Below are 15913 nucleotides of genomic sequence, written 5' to 3'. Positions count from 1 at the left end.
AATAGTCACTGTGAGGGACCATTAGGGCAGTTAAGCTTGTCATGTGACCCAGAAATGGCTACCTTTGTCCATGAAAAAGGCCTTTCTTCTGTGCAGATGTTTATTTGTAATAGCCAAAAGCTAGAGACATTACATGTCATTCCATGGTGAGTAGATAAACTCTGGGCACCCATAGGGTGGAATAGTTGAAAAAAACAAGCGCCAAACTGATAGCTGTAACAATGAAAGTGAATCTGGAAATACACTGTGTGGAAAAAGTCAGATAAAAGAGTTGATACTGTGTGATTCTGTTTAGGGCAAGCTAAACTACTGTACAGAGATAGAAATAGAGCTCCAGTTGCAGGGTGTGAGGTAGAAGAGCAGTCTGCAGTGATGGAGCCACTGTTGTCATGGTTCTAGGAGTGCATAAAGTGAGTTCAGGTAGTGTATGTACAATTGGTTTAAGAAGAAAACTACAGAAAGGGGAAGGGTCTTGTGGAATTCTTGCTAATATTCTCTGTGTTCTTGAATAAGGAACTTAATCATTCTTCATCTATTTCATGTAGAGCGAATAGCCACATGCAGATGCTGAGTGTGGGGGTTATCCATGAACTCCTTTTTTGGCAAGAACATGTGAACCAATGCGTGCTCATACATTGGAGTTTGCTTGCATGTATCTTTGAAGGACCATTTACTGTGTTAATTCCTGTCTCTGCACATCAGTAAGATGAAGGCTGTAGAGTAGGGCAGAGGAGAGGACTGGAAGCTCAGAGTCAGTAGTGTTGAGTTTCGATAGTGTTGGGTTGCTCAGCATTAATACAAAATGTGATTTATTGCTTGTGCTTAAGTCTAGTGTTTTCAAATAAATTTTGGGTTTCCATTTTAGTTTTTTTCCCTGCTTCACACTTATTCATTCATTCAGTCATTCATTTTGGGGGAGCATGTGGAGGTCAGAGGACAACTTGTAGGAATCAGTTTTCTCCTTCCTCTTTGTAGGTGACAAGGGTTGAACTCATTTGGTCAGGCTTGGCTGCAGGCACCTTTATCAGCTGAGCCATCTCTCTGGCCCTTTATCTTACCTTTAGAAATGAACATTGCTGATTGGAACCAGGGGTAAAGTGCTTGCTGTGTAAACACGAGGATCTGAGTTAAATCCCCAGCTCCCACATAAAAATCTGGGCATGGTAGGGTGTGCTTGTAATCCCAGCACTAGGGAAGCAAAGATTGAAGATTTCTGGAGCACCATGGCCAGACTTAGCCTATTGGCAACCTGAAGACCAGTGAGAGACCCTGTCTCCTAAAACAAGGTAGGCAGCTCCAAGATTGGCTTCTGGTTTTCACATACACATGTATACACACCTGCACACACATGCACCTCCATAAACACACACACACACACACACACACACACACACACACACACACACACAGTGGATATTGCTGATAGAATCAATTCCATATTTCTGCATGATAACAGCTATCTGCATGTGTGTGATAGCTGTGCCTTCACAGCCATTTGTACTCTGCTTCCCATAGTCTCTATACACTTTGTTGCCTTTTCTGTTCTCTGTTGTAATAATTGAGAGAAGCTAATTCATTATTGATTTCTCACTGTGTGTTAAGCCTTGTTCTAAGGTGTGATGCTCCAGGGGCATCAACCACTCAGATGCAGTACTAACTCACAGGGAATTGCAAGTAGTAATTTCTGTTCCCATCAAAAATTAAAAACCAAAGCTGGGGGCTGGAGAGATGGCTCAGCGGTTAAGAACAATGACTGTTCTTCCAGAGGTGCTGAGTTCAATCCCAGCAACCGCATGGTGGCTCACAACCATCTGTAATAAGATCTGGCACCCTCTTCTATCCTGCAGGTATATATACAGACAGAATACTATATATATAATAAATAAATAAATTTAAAAAAAAACAAAGCTGGGTATGATATTTCACATATATAATTCCTGAACACAGGAGGCAGAGGCAGGAGGATTACTATGACTTTGAAGCCTACCCTGGCTACAGAGTGAGTTCTAGGTCAGCCTAGACTAGAGTGAGTGGCCTGCCTCAACAAAACAACAACAAATTAAAGACAAGAAAGGTACAATATTGGCCGGGCGGTGGTGGCGCACGCCTTTAATCCCAGCACTCGGGAGGCAGAGCCAGGCGGATCTCTGTGAGTTCGAGGCCAGCCTGGGCTACCAAGTGAGTTCCAGGAAAGGCGCAAAGCTACACAGAGAAACACTGTCTCGAAAAACCAAAAAAAAAAAAAAAAAAAAAAAAAGAAAGGTACAATATTGAGAGGTATGAAAGAAGAATATGTTGTATAAATGAGTCGTAGTCAGGCCGGGCGGTGGTGGCGCACACCTTTAATCCCAGCACTTGGGAGGCAGAGCCAGGCGGATCTCTGTGAGTTCGAGGCCAGCCTGGTCTCCAAAGCGAGTTCCAGGAAAGGCGCAAAGCTACACAGAGAAACACTGTCTCGAAAAAACCAAAAAAAAAAAAAAATGAGTCGTAGTGAAACTCATTCTTCTGTACAATTAATATACCTTATAAAGAAACCAAGTTAGAAAGACCAGAGTGCTATATATTTTAGGGAAAACAGAAGAACATATGTTTCTTTTTATAGATTAAAAAAAAAAACCCACCTTCTTAAGAGGCCAAGTGTGTCTGTATGAAAATTACCCTGCCTTCCTCAACTGCTTTACCTCAGAGATGGAGCCCCTTTCCCTTTGTGAAGTGTAAATGCCAATAAACTTGATAGCAGCACAGGCCACATGGATTTCCTTACTTCTGTCTAGAGACTGAGACTTGGGATCCTGATTCATGCGGGAAATGGGCTGTGCTGGAACAGTGCTGTCAGCCCTCTTCCTTCTTTGCCTATAGAGATGTGAGGGCAGTGGAGCCTGTGCTAGAGAAGTAGCTAAGGTGCTCCTGCTCCCTCTTCTCTTACGTAATAGTTTACATCTCCATTTGGTCCACTGTGCATTGGTCATAGCTGACATCTTTAGGATGACAAATCTTACTAGGTTTCGATTTCGATCTTGTGGTTAAAGCCTTCCCACTCACAGATGGGCCTTTTATGGTCATAGATGCTGAGTAGTGTGGTTCTGACTATGTTGAGTGTAGTGATCGGTTGCTTTGCTTTAAGCTTCATCGTAATTGTAGGCCTAGCAAATCCGAACTTGCTTGCCAAGTTGTCTTCAGCCCTGGCTGGAGAGGTCATCTTCTGCACCACTGCTCCCATCTGGTGGCTGTTATCTCAAATTGCAGCAGCATGACTTGCTTCAAAAAGAAGTAGCTTGTCCTTCAGTGATACTAGGTACCACGAATTAAAATGCCTTTAAAATATGCCACATACAAATTTTTGGGAAGGGGAACATTCATCAGCTCTTCAGGCAAGAAAGGCAAGAACTTCGATGAACAGTTTACGAGCTAATGTGTATATTTGCAAGTAATTTTTTTTTTTATTTTTAAACTTTGTGGATCCAGGGCTGTCATTTCTGGTCTTTGGCTGTTAGTGAAATGAAGGGTTACTTATTTCCAGTGAAAGAAATACTCATTTGCTTATTTAATTCAGCAGTTATATGAAGAGGTATTGTATTTTTTGTGAAGTGGAAGGAACCAGTTTTTGGACAGTCAGGAGGATGACACCACTCCAGGTTCTGCCCACAGCTGGCTGTGAGACTCCTAAAGCCTCTCTTAGTTTCTTTACTCATAAAACAGATTGCTTGGAACTTAATGCTTTTTATGATGATACTGTGCCCAGGCTAGAGCCAAATGAAATTATGAAGTATTCAAAATATCTGGCAAAGTAAATATCCTCTTGGTCTATATATAAAACAATCACGAATATAAATGGAGGGTTTGAAATATGTGGAACTACTTTGTCCAATTCTAATAAAGTGCAAGATACATCATGGTTTCAATAATTTTTTGGGGGGAGGGAGAAAAGTTAAATGGTGCTACAGTATGTATATGCACTACTAGACAAGATCCGATACATATTTCTTGCATTTAATTTTTGTTGCATCTCTTAAAAATTATATATCCTAAAAGATGCATCTTGGAATTTAGGATTTGTAGGTTGGGTATGATGCTACACATTTAATGATCCTGGTACTTACCAGGGAGGAAAAGGGAGAGTCAGTTCAAGTCCAGCCAAGGCCACATGAGACCCTGTCTCAGAAAACAAAAGTAATTTAGGAAGAAATGGCAATGAAGAGGAAGAGAGAGAAGACTTACATTTTTGATGCTGGGTGTTCTTTTTTAAAAAAGTAAGTACTCAGTCGAGTGTGGTGGTGCATGCCTTTAATCCCAGCAACTTGGTAAGCAGAAGCAAGTGTATCTCTGTGAGTTTGAGGCTAGTTTGGTCTACAAATCAAGTTCCAGGACAGCCAGGACTACACAGAGAAACCTTGTCTTGAAAAACAAACAAACAAAAAGTAAGTACTAAAGAAAAATCTATATTTAAAATTGATGATGAAATAGTTTAATGTATTGCAAGAAAATAAAAACCATGTTTTGGATAAAAATAACATAGTGGTTGGTATTGTAGATTCCATGGGAAGTTTCAGTGTTTATCTAATATTGAAGAATGTAGTGACAGTCAATAGAGAGACCTGCAATCTCTGATAAATCATGATCACAATGTAGGTTTGGAAACATTTGAGTCTAATAACATATTTTTACAGAGTGATGCATGTATTTTGTGAAAATAAGGAACAATTAGGCTTTAGTGGTTGCAAGGAATAGATTCCTACCCAGGTTAGCTTGAATAGTTACTATAAAGCTAGTAAGTGCTAAGAACATCAGCAGACAGGCACTGAAGTGTCACTGAGCCTTAGGGAAGTTAAAACGGTACCAGTGAATCAATCCTGAGTCCTGATTCTCAGAGGCCTAAGATCTCTCTATTGGCTGCTTTTCGGTTTGGTTTCTATCAACTTTACAAATGGCTGCTAGCTCAGTACTATATTACAACCTCAACTTAAGTTCTCATACTGATCTCTTCCTCTGTGTTCACTTCTATCCAATATGTGCCAACTCTGTGCAAAGAATAGCTTAGTGGTGGTTTCGCTACACAGGATTGATGAGCTAAGTGATAAAGGTATACAAGGCAGGTGGTTGGGCTTTGTGTTCCATGGAACTGCTGTTTCTTCCAAGACTTTGACCTGGGACTGCTTTGCCACTCCTGTCTATCTGACCCTCAAGGCAGGCAGTGCTTTGGGAGTTAGGTGGGAGTTAGGAGTTCTGAGATTATGTGGTACTCGAAAAATGAACTAATTTAGCACATTTGAGAATACCAGTTAAAATTACTTAAATGTCTGTTAATGAGTTGTGAGCTGTCTAAAGGAGAGTGTTGATCAGTGAGTGAGTCCTGATGTCCCACTGTAGAGCAGCTCACGCACACTGGGTCTTATATCTCAACAGCACATGTAATGACAGGTGCAGGCGTGTTCAGGGTCTCCTATAAACACTTGAACCGGAGGTGGAGTGAGGAGGGGAAGAAGGAAGGAAAAGTAGATTCCTGAAATAAAGTGACAACTATTTATGTTAACAAGCACTAAAAGCACTAAATTTTCTAGCCTCTCTGATAAGAAAGAAAGTACTGGGCTTAATTAAAAAAAAAAATCTAGTAATTTCTTTGGAAGATAGCTGCTGTTTGTCCTTGATTCTGGGTTAGATGTGCAGGACTTTTCTGACTCTGGCTGTAAGTTCCAAGAGTGTAAGAATGCTCTTTAGACCACTCTGCTTTGAAGACTGGCTGATAGTGGTATCAGTTCCATGTGAGGTAACAACAGCAGCCTGAGTTCCTGACTGACTTTGCAAATTACTCAAAAGAGTTTCTCTGTGTGTTCTTCTCACAGGTGGATTTGCTCTTGTCTTTCTGGTGAGAACAAGCAATGGGGTGAAATGTGCCTTGAAACGTATGTTTGTCAACAATGAGCATGACCTCCAGGTGTGCAAGAGGGAAATTCAGATCATGGTAAGAGTTTGTGGATTATGACTGCTTCTTCTTCTTTATTTAAACAACATATGTGTGTGTGTGTGTGTGTATGTGTGTGTGTGTATATATATATATATATATGTATGTATGTATGTATTTCTTCTTTTTTTTTTTTTTTTTTTTTTTTGAGACAGGGTTTCTCTGTATAGTCCTGGATGTCCTGGAACTCACTCTGTAGCCCAGGCTGGCCTCAAACTCACAGAGATCTGCCTGCCTCTGCCTCCCAAGTGCTGGGATTAAAGGTGTACACCACCACCACCCAGCTTAAACCTTACATATTTTAAAAATAGTGTTTTCATTAATTTCTTGAGAATTTCATACAATATGTTTTGATCATATTCATCTCCTTGCCTCAGCTCTTTCCAGATCCTCTCCCACCTCTCTACTTACTTGACTTCTTATGTTCTCTCTTAAAACCCACTGAGCCCAGTTTTGTGTTGTCGGACTGCTCCTAGGTGCGGAGCCTGCCCTGAAGTGTGGTTGATATACCAGGTGTCACACCACTGAAGCCTCTGACTTTTCCTCTTCCAGTGATAATCAAATACTAATAGCTCCTCCACTAGGGGTGGCTTCATGCCTGCCTCCTTCACTAGGGGTGCCTTCATGCCTGCCTCCTCCACTAGGGGTGGCTTCATGCCTGCCTCCCCTCCGTCATGCTGGGATTTTATCTGGCTTGAGTTTTTGTAGGTCTTGTGCATAATGCTGTAACTGATACGAGTTCCTGTGTGCATCTGCCCTGTTGGGGAACTTCCTGTCCTTGAAGTCTGGCTCTTAGAAATTCTCTGTCCCAAACCTTAAGGGAAGAGGTGTGGTACAGGCATCCCATTAGGGCTGAGTACCCCAAAGTCTCTTCTTATTCTTTGCACATTGACCAATTGTGAGTCTCAGTGTTAATCGCTGTCTACTGCAAGAAGTTTCTCTGATGAGGGTTGAGCAATGCACTGATCTGTGAGTTTAGCAATAAGTCATTAGGAGCCAGTTTTATTGCTGTGTCAATTTAGCAAAATAATAGTAGTGGATTTTACCCTCAGGCCCATGACTTACCTACTGTGGCTGTTTCTTTTTTTTTTTTTTTTTTTTTAGTTTTTCGAGATAGGGTTTCTCTGTGTAGCTTTGCGCCTCTCCTGGAACTCACTTGGTAGCCCAGGCTGGCCTCGAACTCACAGAGATCCGCCTGGCTCTGCCTCCCGAGTGCTGGGATTAAAGGCGTGCGCCACCACCGCCCGGCTGTGGCTGTTTCTTAAGACAGGTATATTATGTTGCCCTAGGAAAATGACAGGGCAGGGATGACATCCTTCCTTGAGCTGGCGGCAAGCTCTTGCACAAGGTAGAACCAATAACCAGAGCGTATACGCCTTGATCACCCTCAATTGGAGATTGAGGGAAAAGGAGCTTATTGGGAGAACTGACTAGTTTAACTCAGGAACATAGTTTGGGCCCTTGGGAAAGCATATAATCTGGAAAGCCTACCTCTGTAGGGAGCATTTCTCTCTTTGTGCCTTCCCGCAGTTGCTAGCCCCTTGTTCTGATCACCAGCCCTCTGAGTCCTTCTGCATCCTGTGAATATGTCCTGACCCAACTTTTGATTTTTACAGTTTTTTCCAGCTGGAGCACTGCCTGTGCTTTGGCCACAATGTCAATACTTCATAATGCTTTGTGAATCCATTTATAGAAGTTCATGAATAGGCAGAATTCATTGTGGCATTAGAAGTCAGAAAATAATTATTTAGGTTGGGAAATGGGCCACGAAATGTATTATTGGAACTGTCTGGGTTATGGAAGTGTGGTGTTTTGTGTAGTGCTTACAAAGAAATATATAACTGTCAGAACTCAAACACATTAAGATCTGTATGTTTTTATTTTGTAAATTATATATTAATTTAAAAAACAAAGAAACTTACTAAGGAGAGATGGCTCGGCACTTAAGAGCATGTACTGTTCTTCTAGAGGATCCAGGTTGGATCTCAGCACCCACATCATAACTACCTTTGTTATTCTAGCTCCAGAGAATCCAATGCCTCTGGCCTCTCAGAGTGCCTACATGCACGTGCACGTAGAGACACAGAGACACATAATTAAAAATAAAGCAAATCTCTAAAAAACATACCAATTTGTGTAGAGTTACATTTCTATCATTATTAAAGAGTCTGTATCAGAAGTATATGCTAACATGTTTATGATGAAATGGAGCATTACTGTGAAAACAGTAACTGGATTTAAAAGAAAGATTGACCAGGGTTTGATAATCAGAGCAAAGTGACAACTTCTTGCTTGTTAGTTGTTATTGGTTGTTTTTGCTTCTGTTTGACATTGTGCATAATAAAAACCTCTACATATGTACCTTGTTATTTTTGGTATTTCCACAGTTTTTGTTTATACTAATTATATTGCTTTACCTGTTACGTTTTTTAGGCAGTTCTGCCATCACAATGTGAGTTATTTAAAATCAGAAACTTAATAGTTTGACATACCACTTAACATGTAGCAAACAGTTCAATAAAAGAGTGAAATGCATGGCTGCAGAGGTAGATCCAGATGTTCACCTGGAGGTGACTCCTTTAGGCTCCAGATTTTTTTTTTTTTTTTTTTTTTTCTTTTCTCGAGACAGGGTTTCTCTATGTAGCTTTGCACCTTTCCTGGAACTCACTTGGTAGTCCAGGCTGGCCTTGAACTCACAGAGATCCACCTGGCTCTGCCTCCCGAGTGCTGGGATTAAAGGCGTGCGCCACCACTGCCCGGCTTAGGCTCCAGATTTTAAAGCCTTGGTAAAGAGCAAAAATAAAAGTTAGGTGTGGTGAGAGCCTAAAGTCAAAGTATTTAGAAATGACCTAATACCGTCGAACCAAGGCTCCAGACCACACGGATCCGTCTGCAGTGGGCCTAAGGCTTGCCCTGTCTCCTCTACATAGGAGGTTCCTGGATATTTCTTATGCTCCCACCCCTCCTCCTTCTCCTTCATCTCCTCCCCCCTCCCCCACCGCCAGCTTCTTCTCCTTCCCTTTTCATCCCTCCCCGATTGCTTGCTCCATGATTGCTCAACTGTCCACACTTTAGTTCCTGTCTCTGCTGCTGCTGTTTCTTCTGTCCAGAATGCCCTTCCCATTGTTTTACTTCTGTTAGAAAAGCAATCTCGTTCTTTCATTTTCTCCCATTCATTTGGAAACAGAAAAGCTTGCTTTTGCTAGTAGAGAAACCAAGAAGCACAGGCCTGAAAACTCACAATGGGTCTGATTAGGAGTTTAGTTGTATGGGATCAGTTTTGGTCCAGGGATGCGTTTACTGTGACGGTTTGTTTTTGTTTTTAATTTAGTTTTTATTTTTTCAAAGCTAAGTCAGCTAGGTAACAAGAAAATATCAAACAGCCCTACACCATTCTCCTGTGCCATCTCAGGGTCCTCGAGGTCATCATGGTTGCTGATTCCTTGAGTGTACTTCCCAAACCATGCTAGTTCTTGGTTTTTACTTCATTGCAGGCGTTGTTCCTTTTGGAAACAAGGATTTAGCTCTTCTGTTTTACAGCCCACCCCTCAGCATTAGCTTTACTCTCAACCTGAATTCACTGGAATCTCCATCAGTTTGGGCAGTAGGTTGGCTGTGGTAGTGTTGGTGCTCACATTGCTGTGGGAGGGAACTGCTCCTCCCGAGTCTGCTGCTGGGCTGCAAGCATTGCTGCTTTCCCACAGCCGTTCTCACCAGGACTTGTACTGTTCCTCCTCTGCTCTCAGTGTTCTGTGTGTCTTTCAGCAATGGGATCCCCGACTTCCCTCCATTATGCCAGTCATGTTTTAAATGTGCAAATGTAGCATTTGTCTGCTGTAACACTCTGAGGAGATGTCCAGGGTTCCTGACCTGACGGACCCCAAGCTGGTGATGGACTCCTGCTGGTGTTCCTGGAACCAGCTTGTTCTTGTGGAATTCCCTCAGCTCCTTCCCCTTAGCTTCACTTCTGGTCAGCCTCTCACCCTTCCTGCTTCACCTCCACTTCTGTGGAGGTGGTCCTCAACACCTTCCTCTTATGGATTGCACTTTTGGGGTCAAATCGAATAAGTTTTTGTTTAGCTCTCAATTCCGAAGACTTTTTCTGATTTTTTTCTCTAAAATTTTACAGTTTTACACTTTATATTTAAAGACAGTGAACCATTATATAAGCTGTGAGACTTGTTGATGTTCTGCTCTTTGCTTATGGATGGCAAATTGTTTGAGTATCAGTTCTGAAAAGGTATTCCCTGTTCTGCTGGTTGCTAAATGTCACTTGAAGTGGAATTGTAGCTTAGTGGTAACATATTTGTTTCTATATACAAGGCCCTGGGTTTGACATCTCCCACCCTCACTGCCCACAGGAACTTAAATTGTAGGGGCCATTACTGGACTTTGTCTGTCCTCTTAGACACTGTATGCATCTTGTTTCTGTAGCTCGATAGCAAATCTGTTTGTTTGAGACAGAGTTGCTCGCTGTAGCCTTGGGTTATCTTAAACTTTGTAGCCAAGGCTGGCCTTGAATTTCTGATCTGTCTACCTCCATCCACCCAGTTCTGGTATTATAGGTGTATGCTACTACTTCCAGCCATCAAATATTATTCTCTCACATTTCCCCAGAATGTTTTAAAATATTCTAGTCCACATAGTGTATTAATTTTTTTTTCTCATCAGTGTGGCAAAATGCCCAGTAAAAGCAGCTTAAGGCAGGATTTGGCTCACGGGTTAAGAGCAGTTACAGTGGGCGTGGAAGGGAAGGCATGGTGGTAGGAGTATGAGGCAGCTGGTCGCATTGTGTGTGCAGGCAGGAAGCAAAGGGAGACAGGAAGTGGGGCCAGTTCTAAATACTCAAGGCCCATCCCTAGTGACCTGCTTTCTCTAGCAGTGCCCCACAGCTTTACAGAGCAGCACCTCCAGCTGGGAGCTAAAGCCTGTGGGGACATTTTACGTGCAAACCACAACACATCACCTTTTGTGTACATTTTGGAATAATGTGGAATTTTGATGGGAGGTACATTAAACCTGTATTTCTATTTTGGGAGAACTGACATCTTTTCTGTTTGTGATCTTCTAATAGATGAACATGGTCTGCATCCCCATTCACTTACATCTGTGCTGTCTTTTACTACCATCATGTACTTCTTGTACACAAACTTATAAATGCTCTTAGACATATGGCAAAGATTTTTAATTTGTGTTTAGTGATTTTAAATCATTTTATATATCTTCTTCTCTAGTTCTAGGCCTTACCCTGCATATTATACCTCCAAATTACAGCCTCCGATACTATATTTCAGATTTTGTTTTTAAATCCATAGGTTTAGTGCTAGTATTTAGAAATAGTGAATTTTTATAATATGTCCTATCAGTTCACCAAACTTGCAATGAGGGATGGCTTTCTTGCCTGTAATTTTCCCCCTTTATAGCGTTATTACAATGGCTGGAACTTATAATACCATGTTGAATAAGAATGACACATTTCCCTAATTGTCGTGCTAGAAACCTCATCCAACTACTGAGGGATCTGGATGCAGAGATCATGACTAGGCCCCAGGTGGATCTCTGGGAGTCCAATTAGCGAGAATGAGGAGGGTTTATATGAGAGAGAATTGTTGAGACCAAGGTCGGATAAAGCACAGAGACAAATAGCCAAACAAACGGAAACACATGAAATATGAACCAATGGCTGAGGGGTCACCAACTGGATCAGGCCCTCTGAGTGGGTGAGACAGTTGATTGGCCTGATCTGTTTGGGAGGCATCCAGGCACTGGCACTGGGTCCTGTGCTCATTGCATGAGTCGGCTGTTTGAAACCTGGGGCCTATGCAGGGTCGCTTGGCTCGGCCTGGGAGGAGGGGACTGGACCTACCTGGACTGAGTCCACCAGGTTGATCTCAGTCTGTGGGGAAGGCTTTGCCCTGGAGGAGATTGGAATGGGAGGCGGGCTGGGGGGAAGGTGAGGGGGGCGTGAGGGGGGAGAACAAGGGAATCTGTGCCTGTATGTAGAACTTAATTGTATTGCAAAATAAAAATTAAAAAAAAAAAAAAAAAAAAGAATGACACATTTGCCGGGTGGTGGTGGCGCACGCCTTTAATCCCAGCACTTGGGAGGCAGAGCCAGGCGGATCTCTGTGAGTTCGAGGCCTGCCTGGGCTACCAAGTGAGTTCCAGGAAAGGCGCAAAGCTACACAGAGAAACTCTGTCTCAAACAAACAAACAAACAAACAAACAAAAAAACAAAAAAAAACAAGAATGACACATTTATCTTTGCTTTGTTCCGAATCTTAGTAGGAAAGCATTCAGTCATTTGTTACTAAATATAAGGTTGACTTTAGTCTTTTATACATTTTAAAACACCAACATGACTTGTCATATGTGGTAGAACCTCCATCAAGATGTTAACTCTCATGTAGGAGAACTCTAGGGGAAAGAATTCCTCGTGGTCAGCAAAAGCAGCTGGAAGGTACATGCATTTTGAAGGGATTACAATGTCCCTCATGATGCTGTGGAAGAAGTCATTGTACACCCACCCAAGAGGAGTAAGCAGACGAGAAAGCAAGTTAAGTTAGCTGTCCTAAAATACCTTAATGTGGATGAAAATGGCAACACTAGTCCCTTTGTAAGAGTACTCTTAGTAAATGTGGTACTGGAGTTTTTGTGGTTACCGTTAAGTTTATGTTATTCTAAATTTAACAAGTAACTTATTTAAAGTAGCAGGAGACATGCTTGTCTTTTTGTTTCCATTGGAAGATATAACAACTGCCTTGGATGACTGAACAATTTTTACAACTGAAACAATGGATTGACTCAAAAGAGTGAGATCATATATGTGGACTTTTAGTTCATTTTAACCAGTTTTACGAGCATGGTTCAGTGAAGGCAAAGATTAGAAGCAGTGTGAGTAGAAAAAGACGTAGGTGTTTCAAAGGTCAGTTAGTGCAATATGAATGTATACATACGTAGAGTGATGTGGCCGACAAAATACAGAGCAAGTCGTTTTCGGCTCTCTTGATGACATTGCAGAGGTGGCAGTGCTGGTTTACTCCATGAATCAGACTAGACCTGCAGTACTTTATTCATCTTCTGGGGGCATGCCTATTCAAAACAGCAAACAAATACCACAGCAAAGCAACACAGCTATAAATGAAGAGGCAGCCAGAGTGGCCTCAAAAGGCATGCCTTTAATCCCAGCACTAGGAGGCAGAGCCAGGTGCATCTCTGTGAGTTCGAGGCCAGCATGGTCTACAGAGTGAGATCCAGGACAGCACCAAAACTGCACAGAGAAACCCTGTCTCGAAAAAACAAAGAAAGAAAGAAAGAAAGAAAGAAAGAAAGAAAGAAAGAAAGAAAGAAAGAAAGAAGAATGTCCCATTACCGCCTTTTGAAGAAACCGTTCTTACTTGATTGAGTTGTCTTGGCACCACATAAGAAGTAGTTGATGTAAATGTCCAGTTGCCGCCAAAGGGGTCTTGTTTGTTGTTATAGTTTTCCTGCCTGGCCCAAGATCAGGGCAAATCTCTCTCACCTGCCAGTCCCACAGCCGCTCAGACCCAACCAAGTAAACACAGAGACTTATATTGGTTACAAACTGTATGGCCGTGGCAGGCTTCTTGCTAACTGTTCTTATATTTTAAATTAATCCATTTCCATTAATCTATACCTTGCCAAGTAGCTCGTGGCTTACCAGGATCTTCACATGCTGTTTCTCATCGTGGCAGCTGGCAGTGTCTCCCTCACCCAGCTTCCTGTTCTCTCAATTCTCCTCTCTGTTAGTCCCGCCAATACTTCCTGCCTGGCCACTGGCCAATCAGTGATTTATTTATTGACCAATCAGCAACACATTTGACATACAGACCATCACAGCACTTGTTCCAGAAGGTGAATCAGTGAGCTGCTCCTTCGAAGGTTAAAAGCTCATTAGGGTGGAAGCTGGCTTGTTGACTGATGAACTTGCTCTTTATTTCCTTGTGGACTGGCTGCAGTCTACTGAGCAGCCAGCATCTGTGGACTAACCACACTTGGATTGCTTCTATAGGACTTTGCTAAGGTAGGTGCACTATTGCACACAGCTGGTCCTGTCCAGGGTTACCAGGTCAGAATCTGCTTTACAGTGTGATCCCTCAGTGATCATAGTCCTATTCAAATCTGAGGTGCAGTGCTACAGAGTAGGAGTGTAGGTGACATTTTTAAAGGTTTATTCATTAAGTACAAGACTAACTGAGTTAAAACGTGTCCTAGTTTGATTTTCTTTTGCTCTGATAGAACACCGACCAAAAGCAGCTTGAGGGATAAGGGACTTATTTCATCTTACGTTTTCAGGTCACAGTACATAGAGAAGCCAGAGCAGGAACCTGGGGGTAGGAACTGAAGCAGAGACCATGGAGGACTGCTACTTACTGACTTGCTCCCAAGCTTACATTTAGCTAGCTCTCTTATACAGCTCAGGCCTATCTGTCTAGGAGTGGTACTGCCCACAGTGGGCTGTCCCCTACATCAACTAATCAAGAAAATGCCCCACAGATATGCCCGCAGTCCAACCTGATGGAAGCAGTTCTTCAGTTGAGGTTCCTTCTTCCTGGGTAACTCTAGTTTGTATCAGGTTGACAATAAAATCTAAGCAGTGTGGTAGGGGAGAATAAATGTTGGTGTAGGAAGAAAAGTATCTTGGACTTCTTAGGTAGCAGAAGCTCAGCAAGGTCTCCTAGAACCAAGGGCCAGCCCACAGTTTCTTTCACCACAGACTAGAGATGTGCTTGCTTGCCTAGAAGAGTTAGAAAAGAGATGTAGAGTTATGAAGAGGGGAAAGGAAGTGGAAAACAAAGCCACACCAAGCATCCCTTTCCAAAATACAAACTTATCTCAGGTATTAGAATGGCCTTCCTTCTATTAAGAGAGTCTTCCAGACTCTCGGGCATGCGTGCTCACATGTACGCACCCACGTGTAGACATATACACATAACTTTAAAAAGAAGTTTCTTTGCAGTTCTTCCTACTTTTTGGACTGTGTAAATAGAAATGAGTTCTAGAAAGGTCCACAATAAGTAGAGGGAAGGATAGGGTCTGAATGCTTTCTGTGTTATAAAGCTTGAGCTCTGGAGACCGTTTTTTGACCTCTCTATCTTGGATCTGTGACCCAAGGCAGGTTCCTTGAAGCTTTTGCCTCATCAAGTTTCTTTCTCATCCTATTTTGAAGATGACTTTGTTCTATACCAAAAGCAAAACCATAGCTCTGAACCTACTTGAATTCCCCTTTTCTTTTTTGTGCAATGTGTAGCAAACAGCTCTGCCCAGCCCCCCTTTGCAGGAAAATCAATCACTCTGTGATCCGCCCCTTAGCAGTAATCCTAACCCCATCCCTCTGACCTGTAGTATGGTTCCACCAGCTTTCCTTGTCTTCTGTATCTTACCGCTTTCATTCTCCAGTGTGGTTTTCACAATTCCTGGCAATTCTTCCTTTGAGGCAGCCTTTTCCTTAAACACAGATGTTCCGAGAGTAGTACATGGACACTGCTCAACTCAATCTGCTCTTATCCCATCCCATCTCTTCTCCAAAATTCTTCTCACATCAGTCTCCAGAAGTTTCCCGTGGGCACCTTCCTACCATTGTCTGTTTCTCGTGGGGCTGCTGTTCTGTCAGCAGTGCTTTCTAACCCACTACGCAGAAAGAGAGTGCGTGTTACCATTGATGCTGGGGATGCAAATGTTTGCCTGATACCTTGAGGCTTCTTCCTGTGCTAACTTTGTGATTTTGAGCATTGGAATCTACACTTAGGGTAGTCAGGAACAGCTTTTCCCTGGACTTGGAGAAGCCCAGCCAGATCTACAGGAGCAGTTCCACCGTCGTACTGGACCACTCCAGAGCCTAAGCTTGAGTCAAACACACAGACTCATAGAACCTTTTCTTTTCTACACCCTCCCTTAAGCCTTTAAAACAAAAGTAAAATAATGTATTACAGT

At 42.4% G+C, this 15913-nt stretch overlaps 1 protein-coding gene across 1 annotated transcript in view; it reads left to right on the top strand.

The window, feature by feature from the left end:
• The window catches only part of Aak1 (AP2 associated kinase 1), a 161277-nt gene that overhangs the window by 71653 nt on the left and 73711 nt on the right, over positions 1-15913 (top strand). Inside the window, 1 exon segment of the mRNA XM_059258123.1 lies at positions 5841-5959. Within this exon segment, the coding sequence (XP_059114106.1) occupies positions 5841-5959 (119 nt within the window).

The sequence above is a fragment of the Peromyscus eremicus genome, chromosome 3 (genome assembly GCF_949786415.1).
Source record: "Peromyscus eremicus chromosome 3, PerEre_H2_v1, whole genome shotgun sequence".
Taxonomy (NCBI): domain Eukaryota; kingdom Metazoa; phylum Chordata; class Mammalia; order Rodentia; family Cricetidae; genus Peromyscus; species Peromyscus eremicus.
The sequence above is the reverse complement of the archived record's forward strand: the minus strand, read 5'-3'. Positions and strand labels throughout refer to the sequence as shown.